The sequence below is a fragment of the Arvicanthis niloticus genome, chromosome 5 (assembly GCF_011762505.2).
Source record: "Arvicanthis niloticus isolate mArvNil1 chromosome 5, mArvNil1.pat.X, whole genome shotgun sequence".
Classification (NCBI taxonomy): Eukaryota; Metazoa; Chordata; class Mammalia; order Rodentia; family Muridae; genus Arvicanthis; species Arvicanthis niloticus.
In genome coordinates this window covers 52126587-52151307 of record NC_047662.1, presented here as the reverse complement: position 1 = coordinate 52151307, position 24721 = coordinate 52126587, and the positions used below count along the sequence as shown (strand labels likewise).

General features: G+C 41.5%; 1 protein-coding gene across 7 annotated transcripts in view; it reads right to left on the bottom strand.

Annotated features, from left to right (window-relative positions):
• Positions 1 to 22111, bottom strand: part of Dock7 (dedicator of cytokinesis 7) — a 190758-nt gene extending 168647 nt beyond the window's left edge. For 4 of the 7 annotated variants that reach the window (XM_034502690.2, XM_034502689.2, XM_034502692.2 and 1 more), the window contains exon 1: positions 21925 to 22105. In XM_034502690.2, the coding sequence (XP_034358581.1) occupies positions 21925 to 21962 (38 nt within the window). In that variant the 5' untranslated portion in view covers positions 21963 to 22105. Of the gene's footprint in view, positions 1 to 21924 lie in introns of all 7 variants that reach the window. The other 3 variants (XM_076934628.1, XM_076934627.1, XM_034502693.2) reach the window with 3 other exon arrangements.
• Positions 22112 to 24721: the final 2610 nt, after the last annotated feature.

Here is a 24721-nt window from a genome sequence, read left to right as displayed (position 1 = left end):
TATTTAAACACTGGGAGGTTAGGTTCCCCTCAGGGCTAGCCAAACCCAATGAGGACAGTATACTATGTTCCCTACTACTATTCATTCTTCCTTTGAATTACAAGATGCCTGGATTCATCATATCAGAATCACCATGACATACAAACCAAAAGACCCAAGCGTGTTACTAAAACTCATACTGAAGCTAAAGGAAGGAGATCTACTTCCTTTTTTAAAATGTATTTTTAATTGGATATTTTATTTACATTTCAGATGTTATCCCCTTACCCCATTTCTCCCCCACCCCCGCCCAGGAACCCCCTATCCCATCCCCCCTCCTCCTGCTTCTATGAGGATGTACCCTCCACCTACCCCCCCACTCCCACCTGCCTACCCTCGAATTCCCCCATACTCGGTGTCCAGCCTTCATGGGACCAAGGAGGAGATCTACTTTCTAATTGTTCTCTTTACTTCTATAGTTTTTCGACTTCTGAATAGTTACACTCTTTTGTATGTTAGCCAGAACTTAAAACGAATTGATTGCAACTGTACTGTAAGACACAGCAGTGGGTACCCTTATTCTTCTAGTTGGCCTCTGATTAGCTATGTCTTAGACTAGATTCCCCAGGATATTAAGCCTATATTTTTCTGGGCTATTTGAGCTGGGAATATCAATGACACTGATTTCATTCATGGTTTAAGTCATAATTAAATACTGTTGTAGTCAAACAATTATGAGAGAACTCGTTAGGGCACTAGACTTCTGGCAGTGCAATTAGTGTGCACCAGCACTAACAGGATTCCACAGAACTACTGTGAAGATGCGGAACACTGGCTGCCAGTTTGGGAATAAGGAATGAAATGTGTCCAGAAAATACTTAGCCACTAGGCAAGGCCAGCATCTTAGGGGAAACTCCTATATTATACACTCTCAAAGTATTCTTTTCCCATTTTTTAAGCTATAATTTTGTAAGAAAGCTTAGCATGCCCCAAAATATATCCTATATTTTAACATGTCAACATGTATTCCATTGACATTGGATAAGCATGTCCAAAAATGTATCCACCACTGAATTAGTCAGGTTTTGTGTCACTGACCCCAAATGTCCAATGTGTATGTTTATATGTGTCTGTGTACACACATGTGCACATGTGTGCATGTGTGTGTGTGCATTTATGTGTGTATACAAGGGCACATGAGTGCAGATACACTCAGAAATGCACATGTAAAGAGGCCATATGACAACTCCAGGTGTCATCCGCCTTGTTTTTTGAAACAGGGTCTCTCAACAGCCTAGAACAGGTCCATTCGCTAAGCTGGCTAACTAGCAAATCCCCAGGATCTTCCTCTCTCTGCCTCTCCAGCACTAGGAGTCAAAGTATACACCACTTCACTCATTTTGTGTGTTGGTGCTGAGACCTAGTTTAGTTTCTCATGCTTGTGTGGCTGGAACCAACCAAGTTATCTCTGCAGTACCCAGAAATTTTTATTTGGGCATACAGCTTCAAAGGGTTCATGGTCATTTGGTCACATGTGTTTAGCAAAACATCATGGTGTCAGAGGTATATGGTACAGAAGCTTCTTCATGGTGAACAGGAAACAGAGAAAAGAAACAGACATGAAGAGGCCAGAACAAGACACAGTCCCCAGGGACGGCCCCAGTGCTCTAATTAGTCCCATTTCCTATCACCGCCTCCCAATTACACCATCATATTATGGATCCATCAAGAAAATTAATCTCATTATGTCAAAACTCTCATCATCTACTCTTCTCTAGAGATGCCCTCTGAGACTCGACCAAGTGTGCTTCACTAACTACCCAGGCCTATTAGACCAATCAAGTTGACACAGTGAGGACTAACTATTCACAGCCGTCTCTTTTTGAACTCAAACTAAAGAGCATGCTCAGAAACACCTGCCTTCACGGTGCATGCTCAGGAATGTACTCAACCCTAAAAGTCTGACTTACATGAGTATGTTTAGGCTCCCAGAAAAAAAGAATCCCCATCTGTTCCACAAAGACAAAGCTTAGGAAATAACTTTCATGTTCTCCTTGCCCGCTACAGATAATAAATCTTTCTCCATTCTTCTTGGCTATGCTTGTCTTGGCATCACATTCACTGACAGTTGAAGTCATTACATTACTTAAACCACTGATACCAAGCATCCTATGCATGCAAGGAAACACAGGCTACAAAAGACTAGACTAAAACAGGGAGTAAATTAATCAGAGTGGCAACATACCAATAGAGATGAAAAACCTTCTTTTAGCTGCAGTGGGCCTGATACAAGCCATAGGGAAGGCCTATGACTATAAACATTTTTTTTGACAGAAGCATTTAAAAAATCAGTTTCTCTGGCATAGTAGTAATGCAACAGCTGAGGATAGAACACGGTGGAAAAAACTGTTCAGTGAAGTCTCAGGAATCTGGCTTCTCAAGCATGTGGTCACTCTTCAGTAACAGCTTCAGAGCCTCTGAGAGAGAAATCGCTGTAATGGTGTGAATCTGCAATGTGCTACACGGGCTCCTGTTTTTAACCCCAACCCCCAGCTATGGCACTATTCTGGAGCTTTAAAGTGTAGGGTCTTCCTGTTGGAAAGAAGTCACTGGATGTGGGCCTCTGGGGCACATTTCTGACACCTTAGACTCCACTATGCCATTTCTCCTCTGACAGGCTGCAAACCTCTGAATGGCTGAGAGGAAAAAACATTTCCACAATTGTTTCTGTCTTAGCAACACTAAGTAACTAATGCAACTGGCTCTGTGCAGGCCATTTATCCCCTATTTTGTATAAGTATTTCAAAACATGTTATTAAAGAAAATGCATATTCTCTAATTGTGTTGACATTTTTCCTATTAAGAACTATTTCATTGGGACTAAAGAGATGGCTCAGTGGTTAAGAGCACTAGCTGTTTTTGCAAAGAACCCAGGTTTCATTCCCAGCACCCACATGATGGCTCACATCCCTGTATAACTCCAGTTCCAGAGGACCCAACGCCCTCTTTAGTCCTCTAGAGGTACCAGGCATGCACATGGTACACAGACCATTCATGCATATAAAGTAATACTAAAGCACTCAAACACATTAAATAATTTGATTGTTTTGAAAAAGCTATCCTTTTGTGGTAGGAATACTACTGTAGTGACTACAACTACACTTGGCTCCTTCTGACAGGAAGAAAAGCCTGTTAAAAGCCAGGACTTCATCTTACTTAAGCTAACACCTTCCAGAAGAGTCCCTAGTACATACAGAGTGTTTAGAAAATGCTTAAGAGCTGAAAGGAGAAGTAAGAAATTCCTAATTCCTTCCCTCAAAAGCAGGTGATCACTGACGCTAAGACAGAACAGCTGCTGGGGCTCCTAGAGGATGGAAGCCAACCCCCAACCTCAGCCCCCATGTCCAAGACAGGGTGGGAGAAAAAGAGAGGAAGCAATGAGTACATGTGAATTTGGAGAGTGCCTAGAATGTCTGAGACTCCACAGCAAACCAGTCTGTGAATGTGGGTGGTTTAATTCATCTGAAACAGGGACCTGCCTCTGCAGGGTGGCATTCGCTGGGGACAATCAGAAGGGTCTAAACATCTACACATTTCTTTGAGAGCCTGGTTGACATCAATTACATACCAAAGAGGGTTGTTTTTTTTTTTTTTAAGCTAACACTTACTATAATATTTTCTGATTTAATGTAAAAAAAATTAAACAATTTCAAATATGTAATCTGTTTACTTGTCACAAAATAATTTCTATCTTTAGTATATCAGCAAAAGGCTGTTTTCAGGGAGTTACTGTGGAAACAAAGACAATAAGATTTTGCAAGAAAGAGAAAAATAAAACAACAAAATACTGGCATAAGAAAAAAAATCTTTAAAACAAAATATATAAAAGAAGTTAGATGCATTCATTAAAATTTCACTCACAAAAAAAGTTTTTCTTAGAAAAAAAAAATGTCTCTTGGGGCTGCAGAGATGGCTTAGTGGTTAAGAGCACTGACTGCACTTCCAGAGGTCCTGAGTTCAATTCCCAGCAACTACACGCTGTTTCACAACCATCTGGAATGGGATCTGATGCCCTCTTCTGGTGTGTCTGAAGACAGCAACAGTGTACTCATATACATAAATAAATAAATCTTTTTTAAAAATTATCTCTCTCATTACAACTTCCAAATCCACAGTAAAATCCCTCAAATGTAAACTTTTAACCATTTAATACCTTCATGAATATACTTCATACACAAAAAAGAGAAAGAGCGAGTCTTTACTTTTTAGGTGTGTATGCATTACACATCCACTATCTTTTCTTCATAAGTTATATTTGGAAACCTTTCCCAATCAGCACATAAAATTAATAATATAAGCAACATCTGTCAAGCACTTACAGGGTGTCAAATAAAATGTTACATTTAATATTCAGGAACACCCCATGAAGCATGAACTATGCAAGAATATTGAAGTTTGAAGGTCATTATGGTTACCTAATTAACTAGCAATGATGCCAAGATATGAACATGGAGATTCCACAGCTAACCACTGCTAATCTACTCTATAGTCCATTCTGTGGATGAACTGAAGTGTATAACAAGCCTCTAGCAGTGAACATTAGGCTATTTCTAGTTCTCCCCAGCATTATCACTAGAATGCTTCCGCAAACATATTTTCCTAAATAGAGAATTATGGGTTACTTTTGTCTTTCTTTTGGGCCTCTCATATTTCCAAATTTCCTGAAACAAATTATTTCATGAGAAAAATAGGTTTAGAAACTATAAAATAACAAGCCTAGCATTAAAAATGATAGGGACAAGGTTTAAGTTCAAATCTATTAACAGCCCTAGCTATAAACAGCTGTCATTTTAGCACTTTAAAGGTTGTGGCAGGTGGATTGCCATAAGTTCCAGGCTTGCTTGAACCACAGTATAAGACACTGCCTCAAAAAAAAAAAAAAAAAGCTCTGTGTGTGTATAGTATAATAGTATATGTGTATATAACACAGGTATATGATGTAAATATAGTATATATTATAGATAAAAGTCACATACCACCTGCACACACTTCCATGGAATCAAGTTTTCAAAAACAAACAATTATGGTTATAGTTCATGTTGCCCAAATTTCACTCAACAACTCAGTAAAGACAGTGAAAAATGCCTAATGTACAAACTAACAGATTAACAGGAACCCTGCTGAGATAACCTTTCTCAGCACTGTGTGAAGGTGTGTCTCTGTATTTCGAATTGTTAATTCCGTAGAATTAGTGTAGAGAATTAAATGCTAGCAGGATTAGTGTTGTCATTTCTATGGCCCATCACCACATTTTCTACTTTGTAAATATTCGTTCTTCCTCATCTGCCTAAAGGCAATCTGGAAATGTATCAGAGGTTGTCTCACCACGGATTTGGTTGTAATAAAGATCTGATGGCCAATGGATGAAGCAGGAAGTAGGGGGTGGAATTTCTAGGCTGGGAGTAACGCAGGAAGAGCGAAAATCAAAATCAACACAGAGAGGCACAGACATGAACCAGAATGGAGCAGAAGCAAAGAGGTACAGAGCTAGCCACATGTGGATAGCAGGCTAAATAGATGGGTTAAGTTAGATGCATTACCTGAGAGACTGCCCCAGGAAAAGGCACAAGCTTTAAACTTTATTAGCAGCCTCCAAGTCTTATTTATACCACAGGTGGGTCCAAGAAAGTCCTGCTATAAAACATTCCAAAAACTAACAGATTAACAGGAACACCCAATGGCAGCCACCATTGTTACAATCTATCTCATGTCTTTTGTGGACACTGAGCAGGACTCTAAGTTGAGACACTGTCTTTAGGTCACTTTTATGTGAAGTTGTCTAAAGTGTTTAGGATGAGCCAGAGAATCAGACCAGGCTAAGATGTAGACAACAGGACAAAAAGAGTCCTTCTACATGATGATTTCAGGACACTATGTGTCAATGCCTTACAAGGTACTGTGTTAAGGCGATAAGCACGTCTCCAACAGAGTGACACTATAGGGCATTTCAGTATGCCTTAATTTCCTCTACTAACACACAGTAACAACACTGTCCTGTACTTTATAGAACATATTAAATTACAATAGAGAGGAAAAAAACAAAAAAGCACCTGTGAATGTTGGTGCTTACTTAAAATTAACAAGTGACAACAGGTGGGGGAAAAAGTCTACAGTAAAAAGCCAATCTTCCTCTTCCTCCTTCTCCTCCTCCTCTTCCTCCTCTTCCTCAGAAAGAATAAAAGATGTTTTTTATTTAACCCATTTCTTAAGAATAGAGTCTTAAGAATTATCTTGCCCACAAGCATAAAAATTAGTTTTTGTGTAAGTTAAATACATTAGTTGATAAATCCTAATTTATTCAAAGTTTTTGTTTTTGTTTTCTTAATTTTTTTTTTAAGACAAGATCTCCCTTTGTACCCCAGGCTGGCCTAGAATCCCTCTGGCATCAAATTCATGAAATCTTCCTGACCCAGCTCCAGAGTGCTGGGAATATAAGCACAAACCACCTCACCTTATTCTAACTTTTAAATGCTTCTCAAGCCTGTGTCCCATCCTATCCTTTCCTACAGTATGTGACTACAATTCATAACATACTTGTAGCCAGCAGTGGTGGTGCACCATCAAGAACTCAGGAAGCAGAGGCAGGGGGATCCCTATGAGTTCAACACCAGCCTTGTATAGTAAAACTCTTTCTGAAAAAAACAAAACAAAAAAACAAAAAACTCCATTGTGAAAATCTGAATGTTCTTCTCCTTAGGTCATGAAGAAAGTGAGGATTTCTGCTAGCTCAGCATTAGGCTGGAGGTTCTAACCAATGAAATGGGGGGGAGGGGTGGGGGAGAAGCAAGTGTGCAGAAAAGCAGAGGAGAAACCACTCCAGTCAGGAGTCATACAGCACGAGGCTGCCATTCTCAGTAAAGGTTAGATAAGGGTACCAGGAGGCAAGCCCCAAGTCCCCAGCCCTGAATTAGCCTTAGTGGAAGAGAAATGAAGAAGCCATAAATATTATGGATATGGAGAACTTGCCTGCACTCTACACTACATTCCCAGGGAGACTGCTATATCGAGAGTCCCCATATCACGATCCCAAACCACTGGGAGACAGGTCTGACCATGGGACCCGACCGATTGTTCTGCTGTCGGATGCTGAGCCTGGGATGCCATTTACTGGCTGAGAGATGGAGTGACAAGATGAACTCTTTCTCCATGGATACTGAGTCAGCAAGAAGAGAGATAAAAGTAATGCTTTCAGGATGGATTACACTGGCAAAAGATCCACACCTGAGGCCAGCCTGAACACAAGGTACAAGAAGTGGGGTCATAAAAATCACTTCACACCACCAAGTAGAGCCAAATACTCTCAGACTTTGTGAGGAAATGGGAAAAGATAGTAAAAATGAGCAGATTTTGAGAAGCTATATTGATAGGACATCATTTGACTGACCAGTCAGGACTAAGAGTGGTCAGCAACAGTGAAAGCATACATCATAAGACAGCAAGGCTGCTGGAAATTAGCACTAAATTAAAATGCTTGCTGCAGGGCTGGAGATATGGTTCAGTGGTTAGAGTATTGACTGTTCTTCCAAGGGACCCATGTTCAATTCCAGCATCCACATGGCAGCTCACAAATGTCTGTAACTCCAAAATCTGACACCCTCACACAGGTATATATGCAGGCAAAAACACCAATGCACATAAAATGAAAATGAATTAATTAATAATAAAAGGAAACACACACAAAATGCTTGCTACACAAGAACCCGAGTTTAACACCAGTACCCACTTAGAAAGCTGGGTGTGTCTTCAGTTTGTTGTGAGACTGTGTCTCTTAGGAATGTCAGAAGCCACACCCATAAAGTCTCACCAACATGACTGCCTAATCATGAGGTGAACAGGCAAAAGACGGAGAAAGCTCATGATGCCTCAACCCGACACAAAAATCTACACAACTAAGGAATGCCAAGAGTGGGAGAAAGAGTCTTCCCCAGGGAAGTTCATACCAATTAATTATTCAATGCCAAATGGTCAGCCCTGAAAACATACAAACAAGCAACATTATACAGACTGAGCATGCTGCATTTATGTATGACAAATATGTATGTATGTATGCATGTATGTATGTATGTATGCATGTATGTAACAACAATTAAATGAAAAAAAAGAAGCCATGAACGTGAAAGAGGGCAAGGAGTGGTGTATGGGAGAGTTTGGAGGGAGGAAAGGGAAGGAGGAAATGATGTAATTGTACTATAATCTCAAAACATAAAAGAAATACATTTTTGAAAAGCTGGGCAAAGCAGCACACATCTGTAATCCCAGAGCAGGGGTTCTCTAGAGCTTGCTAGCCAATGGTCTAGACAAATGAGGGAGATCTGGCTTAGACAACAGACCTGGTCTCAAAAAAAAAAAAAAAAAAAAGGATGGACACCACCTGACATTGGCCTCTGGCCTCCACACATGCACACAGACAAAGGATACACACACACACACACACACACACACACACACACACGAGTGGGGTATGTGCTGCTGACCTTGTTCCCATAAAGGATGCTCCATTCACAAAAGAGACAAATTTGAGAGTTAAAGGAGGAGAAAGAGGCTAAGGGGTAAGAGAGGGAAACATTTGGAGTAAAAAGAAAAAGAAATAAAACTGTCTCTTACTCATCAAAATGATACTTTATACAGAAAATTCTAAGAAACCCATGAAAAGACAATAAACAAATTTAGCAAGGTCCTAGGACACTACTTCAATATCCAAAAAATCAACAGTATTTATATATCCTAGCAATGAACAAACCAATTAAATAAGCCTTTGTATGGTAACATCCCAAACAAAAGCAGTTTAAAATAAACTTACCAAAGAAAGAAAAAGACTAGAAGAACAAGGCCAAAAGAAGATGGAGGACGTGAGAGTTGTACACTGAAAACCTAAGTCTACTGAGAGAAAACCACGCACCAGCCTGGGAATGTAGCTTAGCCAGTACAGTCTCTGCCCAGCATGCAGCCATCCCTGCACCAAGCACACCTGTAATCCCAGCACTGGGAAAGTAGAGGCAGTAAGGTCAGATGTTCAAGGTCTCTTGGCTACAAGGCAAATCCAAAGCCAGCCTGGGCTACAGAAGGTCCTGTGTCAAAACAAAATGACATCCCACTTAGGATGGAGCACTACACTGTCACCTCTCTGCAGCTACACACCCTTCCAAGGCTGCAGAGACAGCAAGCAAGAAAGAAAAGAACAGAAGAGCCAAGGGATGGGGAGACACAAGCAGACAGACATCTGGACCTGACCTGGCCACTGCACTTATGAACTCACTGCACAAAAATGAGGCAGCAACATTTCATCATGGATAGAGGAGAGGTCCGTGAGTGTGTCCTTTTACTTCAGTATTAAAGTCACTAAGTTGCCCTTGCTTCAGTAAATATCCTACCCATATTCAAGCAAGGACCCCTAATTAAATTCAATGCCCCCCAAAACACACACAAATCATTAACATACAGGTGTATCCTTGTTGGGAAAACAAAACATTTCATCAGGAATAGGAATAGGGAATAGAGAGCAAATACACACACACACACATACACACACACACACACACGAAACTGTTAAAGAATTTTTTAAAAGAAAATGCTAAATAAGATCTAAATTAACAAAGAATCTCCTTTCCAATGGACTGAAAATTCAGTCTTGTCTACAGGGTCATTCTCCCCATACTCTTGTACAGTCAAGGCAATGCATATCAAAATTCCAACAGAGTTATTGCAAACCTTAACACACTTTTATTAGTGCTTATCCTAAACTGTGCAAAATATCTAGAACAGCTAAAACGATCTGAATTAGAAGTTACACTTGAGGACTCACACTGACAGCCTTCAAAACTCACTACAAGACAACACAATCACAACAGTGAGGATCTGGTCTCAGCATAAAGAAATCAGTGAAACGGAGCTGAAGGTGGCACACACCTAGGAGACAGAGGATGAATAGTACAAGCTCCCGCTCCTGTACGGCTTGGGAAGTAAGATCCTGTCTCAAAAGTCAGAAATCTCTCTTGTTTAGGACCAGCTAACATTATAATTGTACGTGTTATCACTGAGGGAGGCACGCTTAGTGCACATGTGGAGCCGAGGCTCTCCTCCACCTGGATTACCAGGATGGAACTCAGGTAGGCAGGCTCACACAGCAAGTGCTTTTCCTACTGAGCTCTCACCAGCCCTCAACTAACTCTTAAAATTCAATACAGAATGATTAAATTGTGTAATAATCAAATTAGAAAATAAGGACTTCTGAATCCCTAAACATCTTTTGTTGTTGATGATGATGTTGATGATGATGAGAAATGGACTAGCAGTTTAGTGCACTGCTCATCCAGAGGACCTGGGTTCAATACCCAACACCCACATGGAGGCGTACAACCACCTGTAACCAGGTCCGGCACCCGCATGCATGTTACAACCATCTGTAACCAGGTCCAGGGATCCAACACTCTCTTCCGGCACCGACAGGCATGCACATGCATGTATATATAGAGCCAACACTCATATACATAAAATTAAAATAAAGCTAAAAAGAACTAAAACCAGAGGCTGGAGAAAAGACTCAGTAGTTACAAGCACTTGTTGTTCTTGCAGGGGACCCAGGCTCAGCTCCCAGAACCACATGGTAGCTAACAACCATTTGTAACTCTAGTTCCAGAGGATCTGAGACTATCTTCTGACACTCTTGGACATTAGGCACACATACATACATGGAGGCAAAACACTCATACACAAAGTAAAACAAATAAATTTGAAAAAATTTAAGTTAAAAAACCAAGTGTTCAAACAAAAGTACACAAATGTTCATAGAGGCACATTCATAACAGCCAAAAGACAGACACTACTCAAATATCCATTAACTGATGAAGAAACAAAATGTGCTGTGTAAAATGGGACACTACTCATTCATAAAAAGTAAAAACAGCAGTATGTACTACTGCATGAAAAAAAACATGGCAACATACTAACTTTTAAAAGCTACACACGAGAAGACCACATGCTACATAACTCTGTTTATGTAAACTGTTCAGAAAAGGCTAATACAGAGACAGATCAGCAGTTACGTTGGGTTTTAAGTAGAAATGGAGACCAACTTAAAACTGGCACAAAGCTCTTTTTAGGGTGCCGGCAATACTCTACCATCATAAATTTACTAAAATCACTTGTATACTTCAAGATCTATTTATTTATTTTATATAATATCAGTGCTCTGTTTTCATGTACACCAGAAGAGAGAATAGGGAATCAGATTCCATTACATGATTCTGAGCCACCATGTGGATACTGGGATTGAACTCAGGACCTTAACCACTGAGCCATCTCTCCAGACCCTCAATTGTGTACTTTAAATAAATGTTATGGTATGTAAATTATACCTCAATAGGAGGAGTGGGCCGTCTCAGCATAAAATGACTTGCCATGAGAGCCTGCTAACCCAGGTTCATCCCCAGAAGCTACAGTAGGAGAGACTCAACTCCAGAAAGTTGTCCTCTAACTCCACATGTGCAATGTAGCACATGTACATGGTTCATATGCACTGATACTAAGTGAGGTTACAGTATATACATTGACAGAGCCAGGCCTCTTGTGACTGGGGCTGCTCTGAGAGAATACGGAAATGGTATCAATCAAAGAAAGGATAATGGGGAAGAGCTGAAAGAAGAGAGCCAGTGCAGACTGACAGAGATAATTTGGGACTCTGAAACATGTACCACTATCCCTGTATCTTTAGCTACAATTATATCAATCATAAGAAAGCTAATATGAATGAAGGGGTTAGCTACTAGTGAATGAGTGCACATGTATGAGAAATTCAAAATCCAAAAAGTAAAACCAGGTAAACATTCTTGTGAAGGTAATGAAAAATCACTGTGGTGGTTTGAATGAGAATGGCCCCCATAGGCTCCTATGTTTGAATGCTTGGTCCCCAGTTAGAACTATTTGGGAAGGATAAGAAGGTATGTCCTTATCGGAGAAGGTGTGTCACTGGGGGTGGGCTCTGAGGTTTCAAAAGCCCATGCCATTCCCAGTACTGCACTCGCTCACTGCCTCTGTCATATAGATCGGGATATGCGCTCTCAGGACTGCTCCATGGACTAGCCCCCTGAAACTGTGAGCAAGCCCCCCTCCCTACCCTCCCCACCTCATTAAATGCTTCCTTTTATAAGCTGCCCTGGTCATGGTGTCTCCTCACAGAAATGGAACAGTAACTAAGATAGGCACTAAAGTCTGAGTTGAGCTTTTTAAAGCTTAAATTACAGGGAATCCATAGCCAGCTAAGATCAAGTTAATGAGGAGTCTCTTTGAATTTTACAAGTTCTACTTCAATTTGAGGAAGAATATGGAACAGTTAAAATGTTTAATTTGAAGGTCAGGGAAATGGCTCAAAGGTTTAAAAAGGTATTACTCAAGCATGAGGACTGCCATTCAGATTCCCAGTCATTCACATAAATTCCAGGTTGACATGGGAGAAACCCTGCCTCAATAAATAAGGTGGAGGGTAATCAAAGAAGACACCCAACACTTATCTTGGGTATACACATACAGAGAGAGAGAGAAAGAGAGAGAAAGAGAGAGAGAGAGAAAGAGAGAGAGAGAGAGAGAGAGAGAGAGAGGAAGAGGAATAAATAAAATGACTAATTTTATATGTATGTATTTGTATGTGTGAAAGTGTTTGTACATGTGTGTTCCTATGGAGGTCAAAGGTGAACCCTGGGTTTCATTCCTCAGGTACCAACCACCTTGTTGTATAAGATGGGGTTTCTCACAGACTTGAAGTTCCCTGATTAAGCTATACTGACTGGCCAGAGATCCCTAGAGATCAAGCTGTGTCCAATTCCCCAGTACTAGGGTTATATGTTACATGCATGTCACTATGCATGCTTATTTATGTGAGTTCTGAAAACCAAACTCAGGTTCTTGTACTAGCACAGCAAGCACTTCACAGACTGAGCCATCCCCTGCCCCCCCCCACCCCCCACCCTGCAAAATAACTCTGAAGAGCATCTGCCACTTATTATGACCAGCACTCTTACCTTCCTTCCTCTCATTAGACACCCTTTCTGTTTGGTAATGAACTTACTCCTTGAGACCCAAGAGGGGCTGACATCATTACACTCCCTCCAAGCCAGGGAGGGGAAAGAAACCCTGTACCAACTAGACTCTTCTAAACCACTAAGCACAGCAATTGGTTCAAGGAAGCACATCCACCCAAATCAGAACACGTCCACCCGAATCAGACAGGTAACCAAGCTCCTTATAGGAGCTGGGCCTAGAGCTGTGGAATCTCATTGCGACTGTTTTGGTGCTGGTTTTCATGTAAAGTCTGAGATACAAAGATAGCAGATCTCCTGCCAACTTTTGTATCCCCTTATCCAATCTTAACTAACAAGAGTGAGCACTTCTTTGTGTACGTAAATGAATTTGATTTGAGCTTCTATAATTACATTTTAAAAATTCCCTTGGCTTAAAAAATAAAGTCAGTGAAAAAGTAACAAGACACCCAAAGTGGCTGCCAGAGGCCACCTGACTCAACAAAGCAGAGTGGGGCTTAATCCCAGACACTGAGCTGCCTGGAACAGGAAGGTAAATGCACTTTCTACAAAACCCTCTACTGACTGAGGAACTCTTTCTCTGTCCACAGATACTTTGTGGCCAGCAAGCACATCTGCCAAACGCCCTCTTTCCAGTTCTTTGTGAAGCAGCAGCCAGGAAGACATGCCTCCACCTTCCATTACTTCTTATCTTTCTGAGCCTCACCCCACTTTCTCTTGTTCCTGATGCCCTGGGACTATACTTCCCAAACAAAGCCTGGATTCTCAATCCTTAGCCTCTGTTTCAGAGAAATGAAGTCTCAAAGAATTTCTAGAAAGAAAAGAAAAGAAAAGACAAGAGGTGTAAAGAAAGAAAGAGGGGCTGGAGAGATGGCTCAGCAGTTAAAAGCACTGACTGCTCTTTCAAAGGTCCTGAGTTCAATTCCCAGAAACCACATGGTGGCTCACAACCATCTGTAATGGGATCTGAAGACAGCTACAGTGTATAGTGTACTCATATAAATAAAATACATAAATCTTAGGAAAGAATGAAAGAAAGTATCTCTCAGCAACCATCTAGCTCAAGAGTGAAACAGAACTTTTTGCCTTTGAGATCGTAGAGTACAATGTTATGCAGGAATGGTAGTAATGGCACAGTAATGCAAGTTAATACACAGCTTTTCATCACTACAAGAGACTTTACATAGGTGAATTATAAAGACAAAAGTTGTGTTTGGGCTCACTTTCAGAAGTTCCAGTCCATGCCAAGAGGCCCCTTTGGGTTAAGCCCATAGTCGGTAATACATCATAGAATATACAAACATGGCAGAGCAAAACCAGTCACCTTATGACCAGAAAGCAAAAGAGAACAAAGAATAGATGGGGAGCCCCCAATCCCTTCAATGCCATGCTTCTGATGACCTATATAGACACCACTCCGTAGAGCTCAACTCTTAAAGGACTCATCAACTTCCCAAAAGCCACTTGGAGGCCATCTGTTAACACGCAGGCCTTTGGGACATATTATGATGGAACTACAGAGCAAAATCAAAAAATTAAATGGATGAATAAATAAATAAATACTGTTAACAGTTGAAAATAAACAAAACTTCATAACTCCCAGAAAATATGACTAATATATACAGAAAATATCAAAAAAAAAAACCCTACAGATATGCTTTATAACCAGAATTTAATACGATGTAGCTAGATATAAAGTTATTGGATACCTAGAAATAAACCTGACCAAAGACATGCAAGGACCTCACAGAGAAAAACTATGAAGCTTTTTTTCCTGTGATAAGGAAGTTCTAAGTAACAGAAAAGAGATGCTGTGGATTATGGATTGCAAACTCAGTACTAAAACCAAATTAATGGTTAAGTTGAACATAATTCCAATATAATTCTAATAGAGTGTGAATGGGAAGTTTTTGTTTTGTTTTTACTTTTGAGAGGATATAGTCTAAAAATTCATAGAATTTCAAAGGGCTAAAGGAAGCCAAGATGCTTGTTTTTTAAAAAGGGAATAACTGGTCTACTAAATCCTGAAGCTGATTAAAATTAAACCATCCTAACTGGTGAAAAGACACATACCATATCTATGGAACAAAATCAGAAATTATGGCAGAGGTATAAAAACACACCAGTAAGAAAAGGATAATCCACTCAAGAAAAGTAACAAGTCCATTCCATTCACATATTAAGTAAAGTGAAATAGAAACCTCAACGGGAACAACTACAGAGTGTCTGTCAAGACAGACAAGGATAAGGAGAGGTTTCCTATGCTGAAGTCATAAAGTGCTGGTGTTGACTTAGAGCTCACCTTGGTAGAATGTTTGAGTAGCATACAGGAAGCCCTAGCTTTGATCTCCAACATCCCATATATTAGACATAGTTGTCTATAGTCCCAGCCCAGGAGGGAGGTAGAGGCAAAAAGATCAGAAGTTCAAGCTCAGGTTGTCCTCCACCACACAGGCCAGCCTGGACTACATGAAATCCCATCCCAAAGAAAAAACAAACAGGCAAACAAAGTAATAATAACAACCACAAAACATAAGCACTTTAAAACTGAGAAGTAGCTTTTCAAAAACTTTCCCTAGAAAGGATGAAAAATAAGCCGCAAGGGGCGGGGGGAATACTGTCAATAAATGATTAATACATTGACTGTATGCGAGTGCCCACACAAAATCACAAAGGAAAAAATTGGGAGGAGATGACCACAAAGATTTAACTAGGCAATTTACAAAACAGGGCATTTCAATAATCAATAAAACACAAAGCAGAACTCAATTTCATTAATAATTCAGTAAATAAAAATTAAAACTTTACTATGAGCTAGCATCATGAATCCAATACACTGACAATCCAATACATTTAAATTATACTGCAAAACTGGGTGACACCAAGTAACAGCAATTACACACAAAGCAACATTGTTTTAGGGGCGAAAATCTCTACCATCATTTTAGAGAACAGCTTAGCCTAACCTAACCCTGATAAGTAAAACTGCTACAAATAACAGCATACTTCAACTAGAATTCCAGAGTTGAATGTACTCCAGAGCAGTTCCCAGGAGTGGCATATCAGATATCCTGCATATCAGATATTTACATTATGATTCATAACAGTAACAAAATTACAGTTATGAAGTAACAATGAAATAATCTTATGGTTGGGGGTCACCACAACATGAGGAACCATATTAAAGGGTTGCAGCATGAGGATGGTTGAGAACCCCTGCACTAGAGAAACTTAAGCATAAATGGGTCCCAGAAGAAGCATACTGTCTAGAAGTCAGAAAGTGCATCATGACATACTTATTCAATAAAAACTCTACAAAACCACAAAAAATGAATTAACTTCACAATATAACTTTTAGCAAAAGTAAAAGAATAAAAGAAACAAACAATACGATTCAAATACCTTCAAAAATCAGAAAAGAGAAACTCTATTGCTTAGAAATACATCCACAGGTGATAAGAACAACACACAAAGTAAAGGCTAACCCTCAAAGTCAGCATAGTACATTGAAATAATCTGAGAAATGGGTAAGCTCTATCTGCCTTGTTGGTTTTTAATTTTTAACTTATACTTACTATTTCTTGAGGAAGGAGTGCATGCATATGCCACAGCAGCAAGATGTTTAAAGAAAAATGTATCACAGCAGCCGTGAGATGATGTGGCAGGTAAAGGCATTTGCCACCAACCTGCACCTGAGTTAGAACTCTGGGGTTCTCATGATGGGAGAGAACTGACTTCTGCAAGTTATTCTCTGGCCCCCACATGATAGTACATAGTATATATATATATATATATATATATATATATATATACACACACACACACACCCCACAACACACTAAAGCTATTTTTTAAAAGAGATCATATAAAAGTTTTAAAAAAATATAAATTACATATGAAAACAATGAAATAGTTAATAGTTATGGGGTACGGTGAAAGCACCTCTGACCAGAGAGCAAGGTATAAACTAAAGAATGAGTCAACAAGAGAGAGGGCAGATTATAGCGAACCTTAAAACACAAGCAAACCTTTGGATTTCCCACTGGCAGAAAACAGCACTCCTGCCGAAAACTGTGCCACAAGGAGCCTGCAGCATGTGTGAGTAAGAGTGCAGAGAGAGTGGGACTGGGACTGCCTAGGGAAGTGCTGACACATGCTTGGAGGCCACACTGAGGCCACACTGAGGTGGCAGTCAAACAATTAAGTTCCAGCATCCACAAGGCACTGGAGTTGAAAAGTCAAGACCTGATGTAGCAGTATCTTATTGTTTGCCTTTTTTGTTTCTTTTCCCAAAATTAGACTGAAAGACTCATTCATTTTTGTAACTGAAGTTCATTCACTTAGTGTATAGCGAGTGGGGGTAGGGGATGGGGTAGAGATGAGAAACTGGGAGAGGGGCATAGCTCCTGAAATCAGTGCTAAGGCAAAGGGAAGGAAGGGTCAAGAGTTAACGAGATCTACAACTTGGGAACACATAAGCCAAGCATGCTCACACAGCCCAAACATTCCTGAGAGACAAAGCAGGAAGTCGTCACGATAATGGCATACACCTGATAGAACTGAGACTAGAAACAGAAAACCGGTAATTGGTGGCAGCTAGGAATGCCAGACAACTCAATAGGTCTTTGTTTTACACAGAGACTGGTGTAAGTCTTATGACAGAAAAGAAAGGTCTCTTAAAAGGGATACAAATGTTAAATGGAAAGGGGAAAGTGTAGTGCCAAAGTTCTGAGGAAAATGATAAGAAATAGGCTTCAGGACTACAATAACACATGTCTAGAACATCAGTGGCTAAGGCAGGAAGACCAGAGTCCAAAGTCAGCCTGGCTACACAGGGAGACCCTGTCTCCTTAAGAGGAGAGGGGAATCTGGAGTAACGTCATCTGAAAGAAGATGGTAATAAGAGGCAAGTGAACTGTTCTGGTCTCCCTCCAACATGTGGCTTAGAAGGTACAAAGAGACTAGAGACTGAGCATTAACAAGTAGTAGGGTAAGGGGTGGACTGTAGATCAGTGGAACAAAGTGCTTAGCCAGGTTCAATTCTAGACAACAAAAAAAAAGGAAGGGAGGAACAGAGGAAGAAAGGAGGGAACAAAGGAAAGAAAAGAAGAAAGGAATGAAGGAATGAAGGAAAGAAAAGAAGGAAGAGAAGAAGAAGGAAGGAAGGAAAAGAATTAGTGAGGATGAGGTTAAAAAAAAAAAAAACCTCAGGGAAGTCTCTGAGTCCACAGAGAAAAGTGGGCAGCACAGCTGATAACATGGGAGCTATAAAGAAAACCAGACTGGGTCCACACAGTCAGAATCACTAAAAGGTAAGAGGTCAAGCTTGAGCTACTAAATAAGACTACATTTAGTCCTCTGAAATAAACACCTGACCCCCCCCCCAAAAAAAAAAAAAAAACCCGACAAAACAAAACAGAAACAAACAAAAATTAAAAAAAACTTTATTTTCTGCTTCCTGGCAAAAACTATAGCTAACCAAAAATAGAAAGACAAGAAAATAAGCATAAAGTTGTGATGTCAACAGTGGCACACGGGGAACTCCCATGAAAAGTAAATTGGAAAAAAAAAGTACAAATAAAAATTATGCTGACTACAATCAGAGGACAAGGGTCTGAGTGCTGATTTGGGTGATGCTACCACTGCCTAAACTCTCACCTGGAGAACAGCACTACTATTAGCAAGTAGTGCCCTGGTGCCACAGAAGCAGCCACAATTCTTTTTTTTTTTTTTTTTTAGGTTAATTTTTTTTGGTTGGGGGGGGCCTGCTCTCTTGGGCCCAAAGGTTTTTATTTATTATATGTAAGTACACTATAGCTGTATTCAGATACCCCATATGAGGGCATCAGATTTCATTACAGATGGTTGTAAGCCACCATGTGGTTGCTGGGATTTGAACTCATGACCTCCAGAATTGCAGTCAGTGCTCTTAACTGACTGAACCATCTCAGCAGCCCAGCAGCCACAATTCTTAAGTGCTCATGTTCCAGTCAATTTCAAGGATGTCAAGGATGCTTGTTCATTTAATCCTCACACTCACTGTATGGGGGCTTCTGGAAACCAAACCAAGATCTGATGAAATGTTCAGAACTGCCCAGCTACAATGCCATGTAGGCAGAGTTTCAACCTGTGCAATCTGGCCAAAACCAATATTCTTTTCCACAATATTCTTTTCCTCTCTAGGTTATAAGGATACGAACCTAGTAAAACTGTACGAAGATGTCCATCCTCTTATTAAATATCAAGTCACAGGACAAAATGATCCAAATGAATCCTACATCATTAATCTGAAAATAGTTGAAACTTCATAAATGCACAAGCCGAGTCCTCAAGAAGGAGAAAGAACAGAGAAGAGGCAATTTCTTGATGTGGGCAAAATGCATGGGGCTTTGCAAAGCTGAGCTGAAGTAAGTCAGCCAATGTATAACACTGTAAACATGTATAAAGAACTTTCTGAAATCACTTCCCAGCCTCAAAAAAATAACAGCATTCCATGAAAAGGGCTGAAAAAAAAAAAATAACTCAGCCAGAAAAAGCTGACTAGCATGGTTCTTTATAAAGACTTCTAGACCATCATGAATCTCTTTTTTTTCTAAAGTCTCACACAGCAGTAGATTTTTACAGAGCAATAAATTTCATATATGCATATATAATGGAAAAGACTGTCATTCTGAAGAAAAGGTCCTAAGCCTCATTTCATAAACATTAAAAAATGAAATAGCAGCTATTTACTAAGCATTGCTGCACACAAGGCTTTATTCTAAGCACACTGGAGGTATAGGTTTCTTTAAACTCATAGCAACCCTATGAGAAAAGTTCTAGGATTATCACCATTTTTAGGGCAAATAGCAATGGAATCAAGAAACTTGCTCAAGTTTAGTCAATGAGAAGCAGGGCCAGACTGTCAGCCCCAGTGTATCCCCAGAAACACTGTGCTGTGTTTCTGCTGGCAGGAAACTTAAGAGCATAGCTCTCATTTCTTCAGAAGTATTATTTAATGATAGTCAGTAACAAGGAGGGCTGTCCTCATTCATGGTAGATACCTACTAATTGCATATAGCATTCTGTCCTTGGTTTTCTTTCCTCAACCCTATCAGCTCCCCAGGCTTCACTCACAATCTACTTCCTGATGATTCTGAATTCAAGATCCCCAGTCTCTCCTATGTATCAAGCCAGTGCCAAAAACACAGTAGATGTTTCCATTTAAACACTATATAAGCCCCCCAAGCCAAGATGTCTAAACCTGAATCCTCACTTCTATCCAAATCGGATCTCTCATTCTTAAATGGATTCCTCCTGTGCACATGGAACTCAGCAACTCCTTCCATCATCCAGCTGGTTGCACAGCTGGAAAGCTCAGTGGCAGGAAAGCCGTGTGGCCCCACTCTTCCTCAACTTTCATGAGCAGTCAATCACTCATCCCTGCCATGTCTACCTAAACGTCTCCTGAGACAACACAGGCTTCATTCCCCTGCCTTAATGTTGTAACTTTCAAGACTATCTATCCATCCTGACTTGAGTTTGAGGTTTTCTACAAGAGATTCTATTTTCTTTCTTGAGGCTAGTCCATCTGATTTCCATTCAGAGAGGCATTGCCTATATTTCATACCTTAACCTCAAGGGTGTATTTACTTTATGAGATATAAACTCTAGATCTGTTTAAATGTACAAAATGTGTCCCTTAATGGCATGCCTAAGACCCAAAACAAAAAGTTAGACTTTCCAATCCCAATTACAAATGTTCAACGATAAAATGGACAAAGCACTATTAAGCGCTTTATAAAAAAAAAAAAAATTTAAAATTCACAACAATCCTATAAGTTAGATACCATTATTAGCATTTTTCAGATGAAACAACTTGGTGAAGGTTCCGATTTTAAAAACACTCAGTATTGGAATTTATCTTAGTCTGCCAGTAGCGCCCATATTCCTAAAAACTTATTTTATTTCTTATGAAGAAAATGAAACGCATGTTTTAAAACTCACAATAAAAAGGGTTCATTTACACCTGATCTTGGCCAAAAACAGAAATGCAATGAGATGTTAGTTTTAAATGGGAAAGAAAAGTGTCCCAAAAGCCTTAACATTGTGGGGGTCCGGGAGCTAATAAAAGCTTTTCTCCAACATATCCAAAAACCGTCTACAAATATCAACAAGCTAAAAAGATTCAGAACCACAGAAATATATACAGCTATCAAAAATTTCACCTGAATGTTGCCTTTCTTTAATCCTAAATCGCAGAAATAAGGCTTTATTGAGACAAACAAACAAAGCCTAGTTCCTTATCCATAAGTACATCCCATAGTTAAATTCTACAAACATCCTTCCATTTTATTATCTGGACTGGGAGGTAAACTGCTGGGAAACCTTATCCTTGGTGGGTGGCTTACTCCTAGGATGTGAACGCCAGGCCCACGCATAAAGCCCAGTGTGGGTCGGGTCATCCATCTTCCTCTGTGGCCAGAGAATGAGCGCCCACCGAGCCCACGGGTAAGTGGGGTGCTCCCATGTTCCGCAGCCCACAACTTTGCACTGAGGCCTCAGTGTGCGTGTGCAGGCGTGGGTGCGGAGCCGCTGGGGCGGGCGGGGCGCCCGGGGTGCTGTCAGACGGGTGCGAGCGTGAGCGCCGTGGCCTCCTCGCCAGTTCCTTTTGTTGGGGCGGCCGGAGCCGGGGCGTGGGCGTGGAGCGCCGGGGAGGACGCGACTGCGGACACAAAGAACCGCCGAGCTGCCGCACGCCTTGCGGGCCTGGCGAGGCGCGGGCTGCAGGCCCCGGACCGCGCGGCAAGGCCCGTGGGCCGCGCCACACCCACCCTCCCATCCCCGGGGCCCGGCTGGGCTCCTCGCCGCGTACCTGCTGATCTTCTGAGCGAAAGCGCGGCGCTCCGCCATGGCTGCGGCGGCGCGGGGCTGGGCGCGGGGCTAGGCGGCCTTCTTCTCCTCCTCCTCCTCCTCGCGCTCCCGTTCGCGCTCCCTCCCGCGCGCTCGCCCGTCGGCTCTCCGGACCCCACCGCGAGGCTGGGCCGGCCGCTGGAGCCCGGAACGAGGGTACCGTATTGCGCCGAGGAGGCGCGCACGAGAAACCTCTCTCCTCCCCCGCCACCCCCCTCCGCCCCGTGCGCCAATCCCGGCTGGAGGCCGGGCTGGAAGGCCGCGGTAGCCCGCGGCAGCCGATGGGACGCTGGGCGTGGAAGCGGGCCGAGAGCCCTCGCTGCCAGGCCGCCACGACCGGGAAGACCCACGACCGGGCAGTGCCCGCCGAACTCGCGCGAAGCTGGCCTTTCCTCCAAGGGAAGGTTAGGAAGTGGAAAGGGCCTCGCGGCCGGGAATGGCTAAGCTCGGTTCCTGCCCCTCCCGACTAGCCGCAGTTTAAAGCACCTTTCTTGCACGCCCCGACCTCGTGAGTGGGGTCTAGCCGGAGAAACAATGGCTCTTCTTTGTAGAAAAAAACTCTCCCACAAAGGTGGTGTGATAATCACTGGTTCGTGGTGCATAGCCAAGCTTACACGCATGATCCTACTTAATCTCCACAACAGCTTTTTGAAGTAGATTATCAATATTTTGGAGAGAAAAATTGTCTCAGAGAAGATGTGACTTGCCCCAGGGTCACACATGGCAAATTCTTTCCGTGAATATGAGACTCAGAACCCAGGCCTTTATCTCCAAGAACAGTTATCCCTGTAAGGAATTCTCTTGTGAGTCCTTTACAGTTACTCTGGCATCTCGCTTCATATGTATGCGTACATGCATATCCATCAGATGAACTGTTTTCCATCCTTTTGATGTTCTATAAATAGACTCTCACGGAACTTGCGTCCATTCTGTTCTAATGCATTGGGTTCTTAAATTGTGAAACTAAGAAAAACCCCTTGGCTTCTTGTGTCACCTTCCCTCTTAAATAGTGTAAGAATTTAGTGTACCTTATTTGCAATTACTAAATGTCCCCTATGTCCTTGAAGAGTGTGTTAGATTGTCTCTCACCATAGAGAAATCTGCATCTTGAAGCCTGGTCACTTGCCCGGTCACACAGAACAGAAAGCACTCATTACGTGGGTCCATGACTTCCTGTCTGTACCCTAACCTGCGGCTCCCAACATGAACCAGGGCTCACTCTGGGTGATTTGATGCCTTTAAAACACTGGTTTACTGTGAGGATAGACCATTTGAGGTGGGTATATATTTAACATTTACTTAAATACAGGTGTGCTAGAACCCAAATGTAAACTTACCACAGTTTTGCATTCAGAATATTTGAGTCCACGGGGAAAGAGACAGCTGCTCCAAGTCTAACTTGGCAGTAACACTGGACCCGAACTTTCCATTGTCCATGATAGCAACCCAGTTGCATTCTGCCTCCTCCCCATGTGACCTTGAGCAAATTATTTAAATAAGAGGAATAGTGTTACTTAGTTGCAAGCCTATTGTGAAGATGCACTGAATTTAATGTCTAAGTGTGGGGTCTGGGCTGCGGTGGGTACTAACCTAGCTGCTGCGGTTTCCTCGCAGGTGTTACCAATAGCCATCCTATGCTTGACTTTGTCCTTGGTCCTTCAGAGTCCCTGGATGGCTTGTCTGCTCTCATGCTCCCAGGCAGATGTTGTAGGCCTTTATCTCTGCTTGACAAACATCTTTTCAGTACTCTCTTAGAGACTGAGCACATTTTGCTTTGAATAGTTCTTTGTATACATGACTCACTAGTTGCCAAAGAGTCTGAAAAGACATTGCATGCACTGTGAAGCTTACTGGAAACAGTAGGAATGGGACAAGCAACTCCAAAAAAAAAAAAAAAAAAAAAATGTATCCTGGAGAAATGGAGTCTGGGGAAGACTCCACACAGGAAGTGTGACCCTGACCTCAGGAAGACCTGCCTGTCACTAACCAAGTCCAATGTGAGCCAGCACCCTTATGCCTGTGCCACAGGGATCCAAATTAAAGGAAAGTTACATAGACCTCAGCAATGGAAATGAAAATAGAATTGCTTTGGCTGCCCAGTGTTTATGCTCCCCACCACCCTTTACAGGCATGCATGCATGTGCACACATCTCAGTACCCTGTTCTCTGAGGAGTTGATTACCTCACCGCTATTTTTAAGGGGAATAGTGAGGGGGGATCAAAGACCTGGTCCTGCCAAATGGACCAGCCTCAGGTTAGGCACATGAATCAAGCCAAGACCATCGGGACCATGAACCAGGGACTTCACATCATTAACTCCTCCTAGGCTCAGAGCCACACAGAGCAGTAGCTCAGATCGAGCTCCTATAGCATGACATGAGCCCTAGACTTTGCTAGAGGTTTTGTTTATTTGGATAGGAGTTTTCTTTATTTATTTTTCTTTTCTTTTCAGCTATCTTGAATTGGACTTTTACTCATTTAAGCTCACCTGACACAGGCCTCAGCCAGTCAGTGTGCATGCTCATCCCTGGAAATACAGTGTAATTAAGACTTATTTCTATCCTCAGAGAGTTAGGGATCTGTTTGAAGAGGTGAATTCTTAGAACTTATGGTGTCTGTTCAGTGGTGAGGCAGAATACTTTAGGAAGTTGCCTGAGTACATCTAAGCATCAGTTTCGATATTTAGAAATCATGATTCTCTCCCTAGACTGCTCACTGCATTTGACACAGTGAGAACTGAACAGAGTTTAACCCTTGCT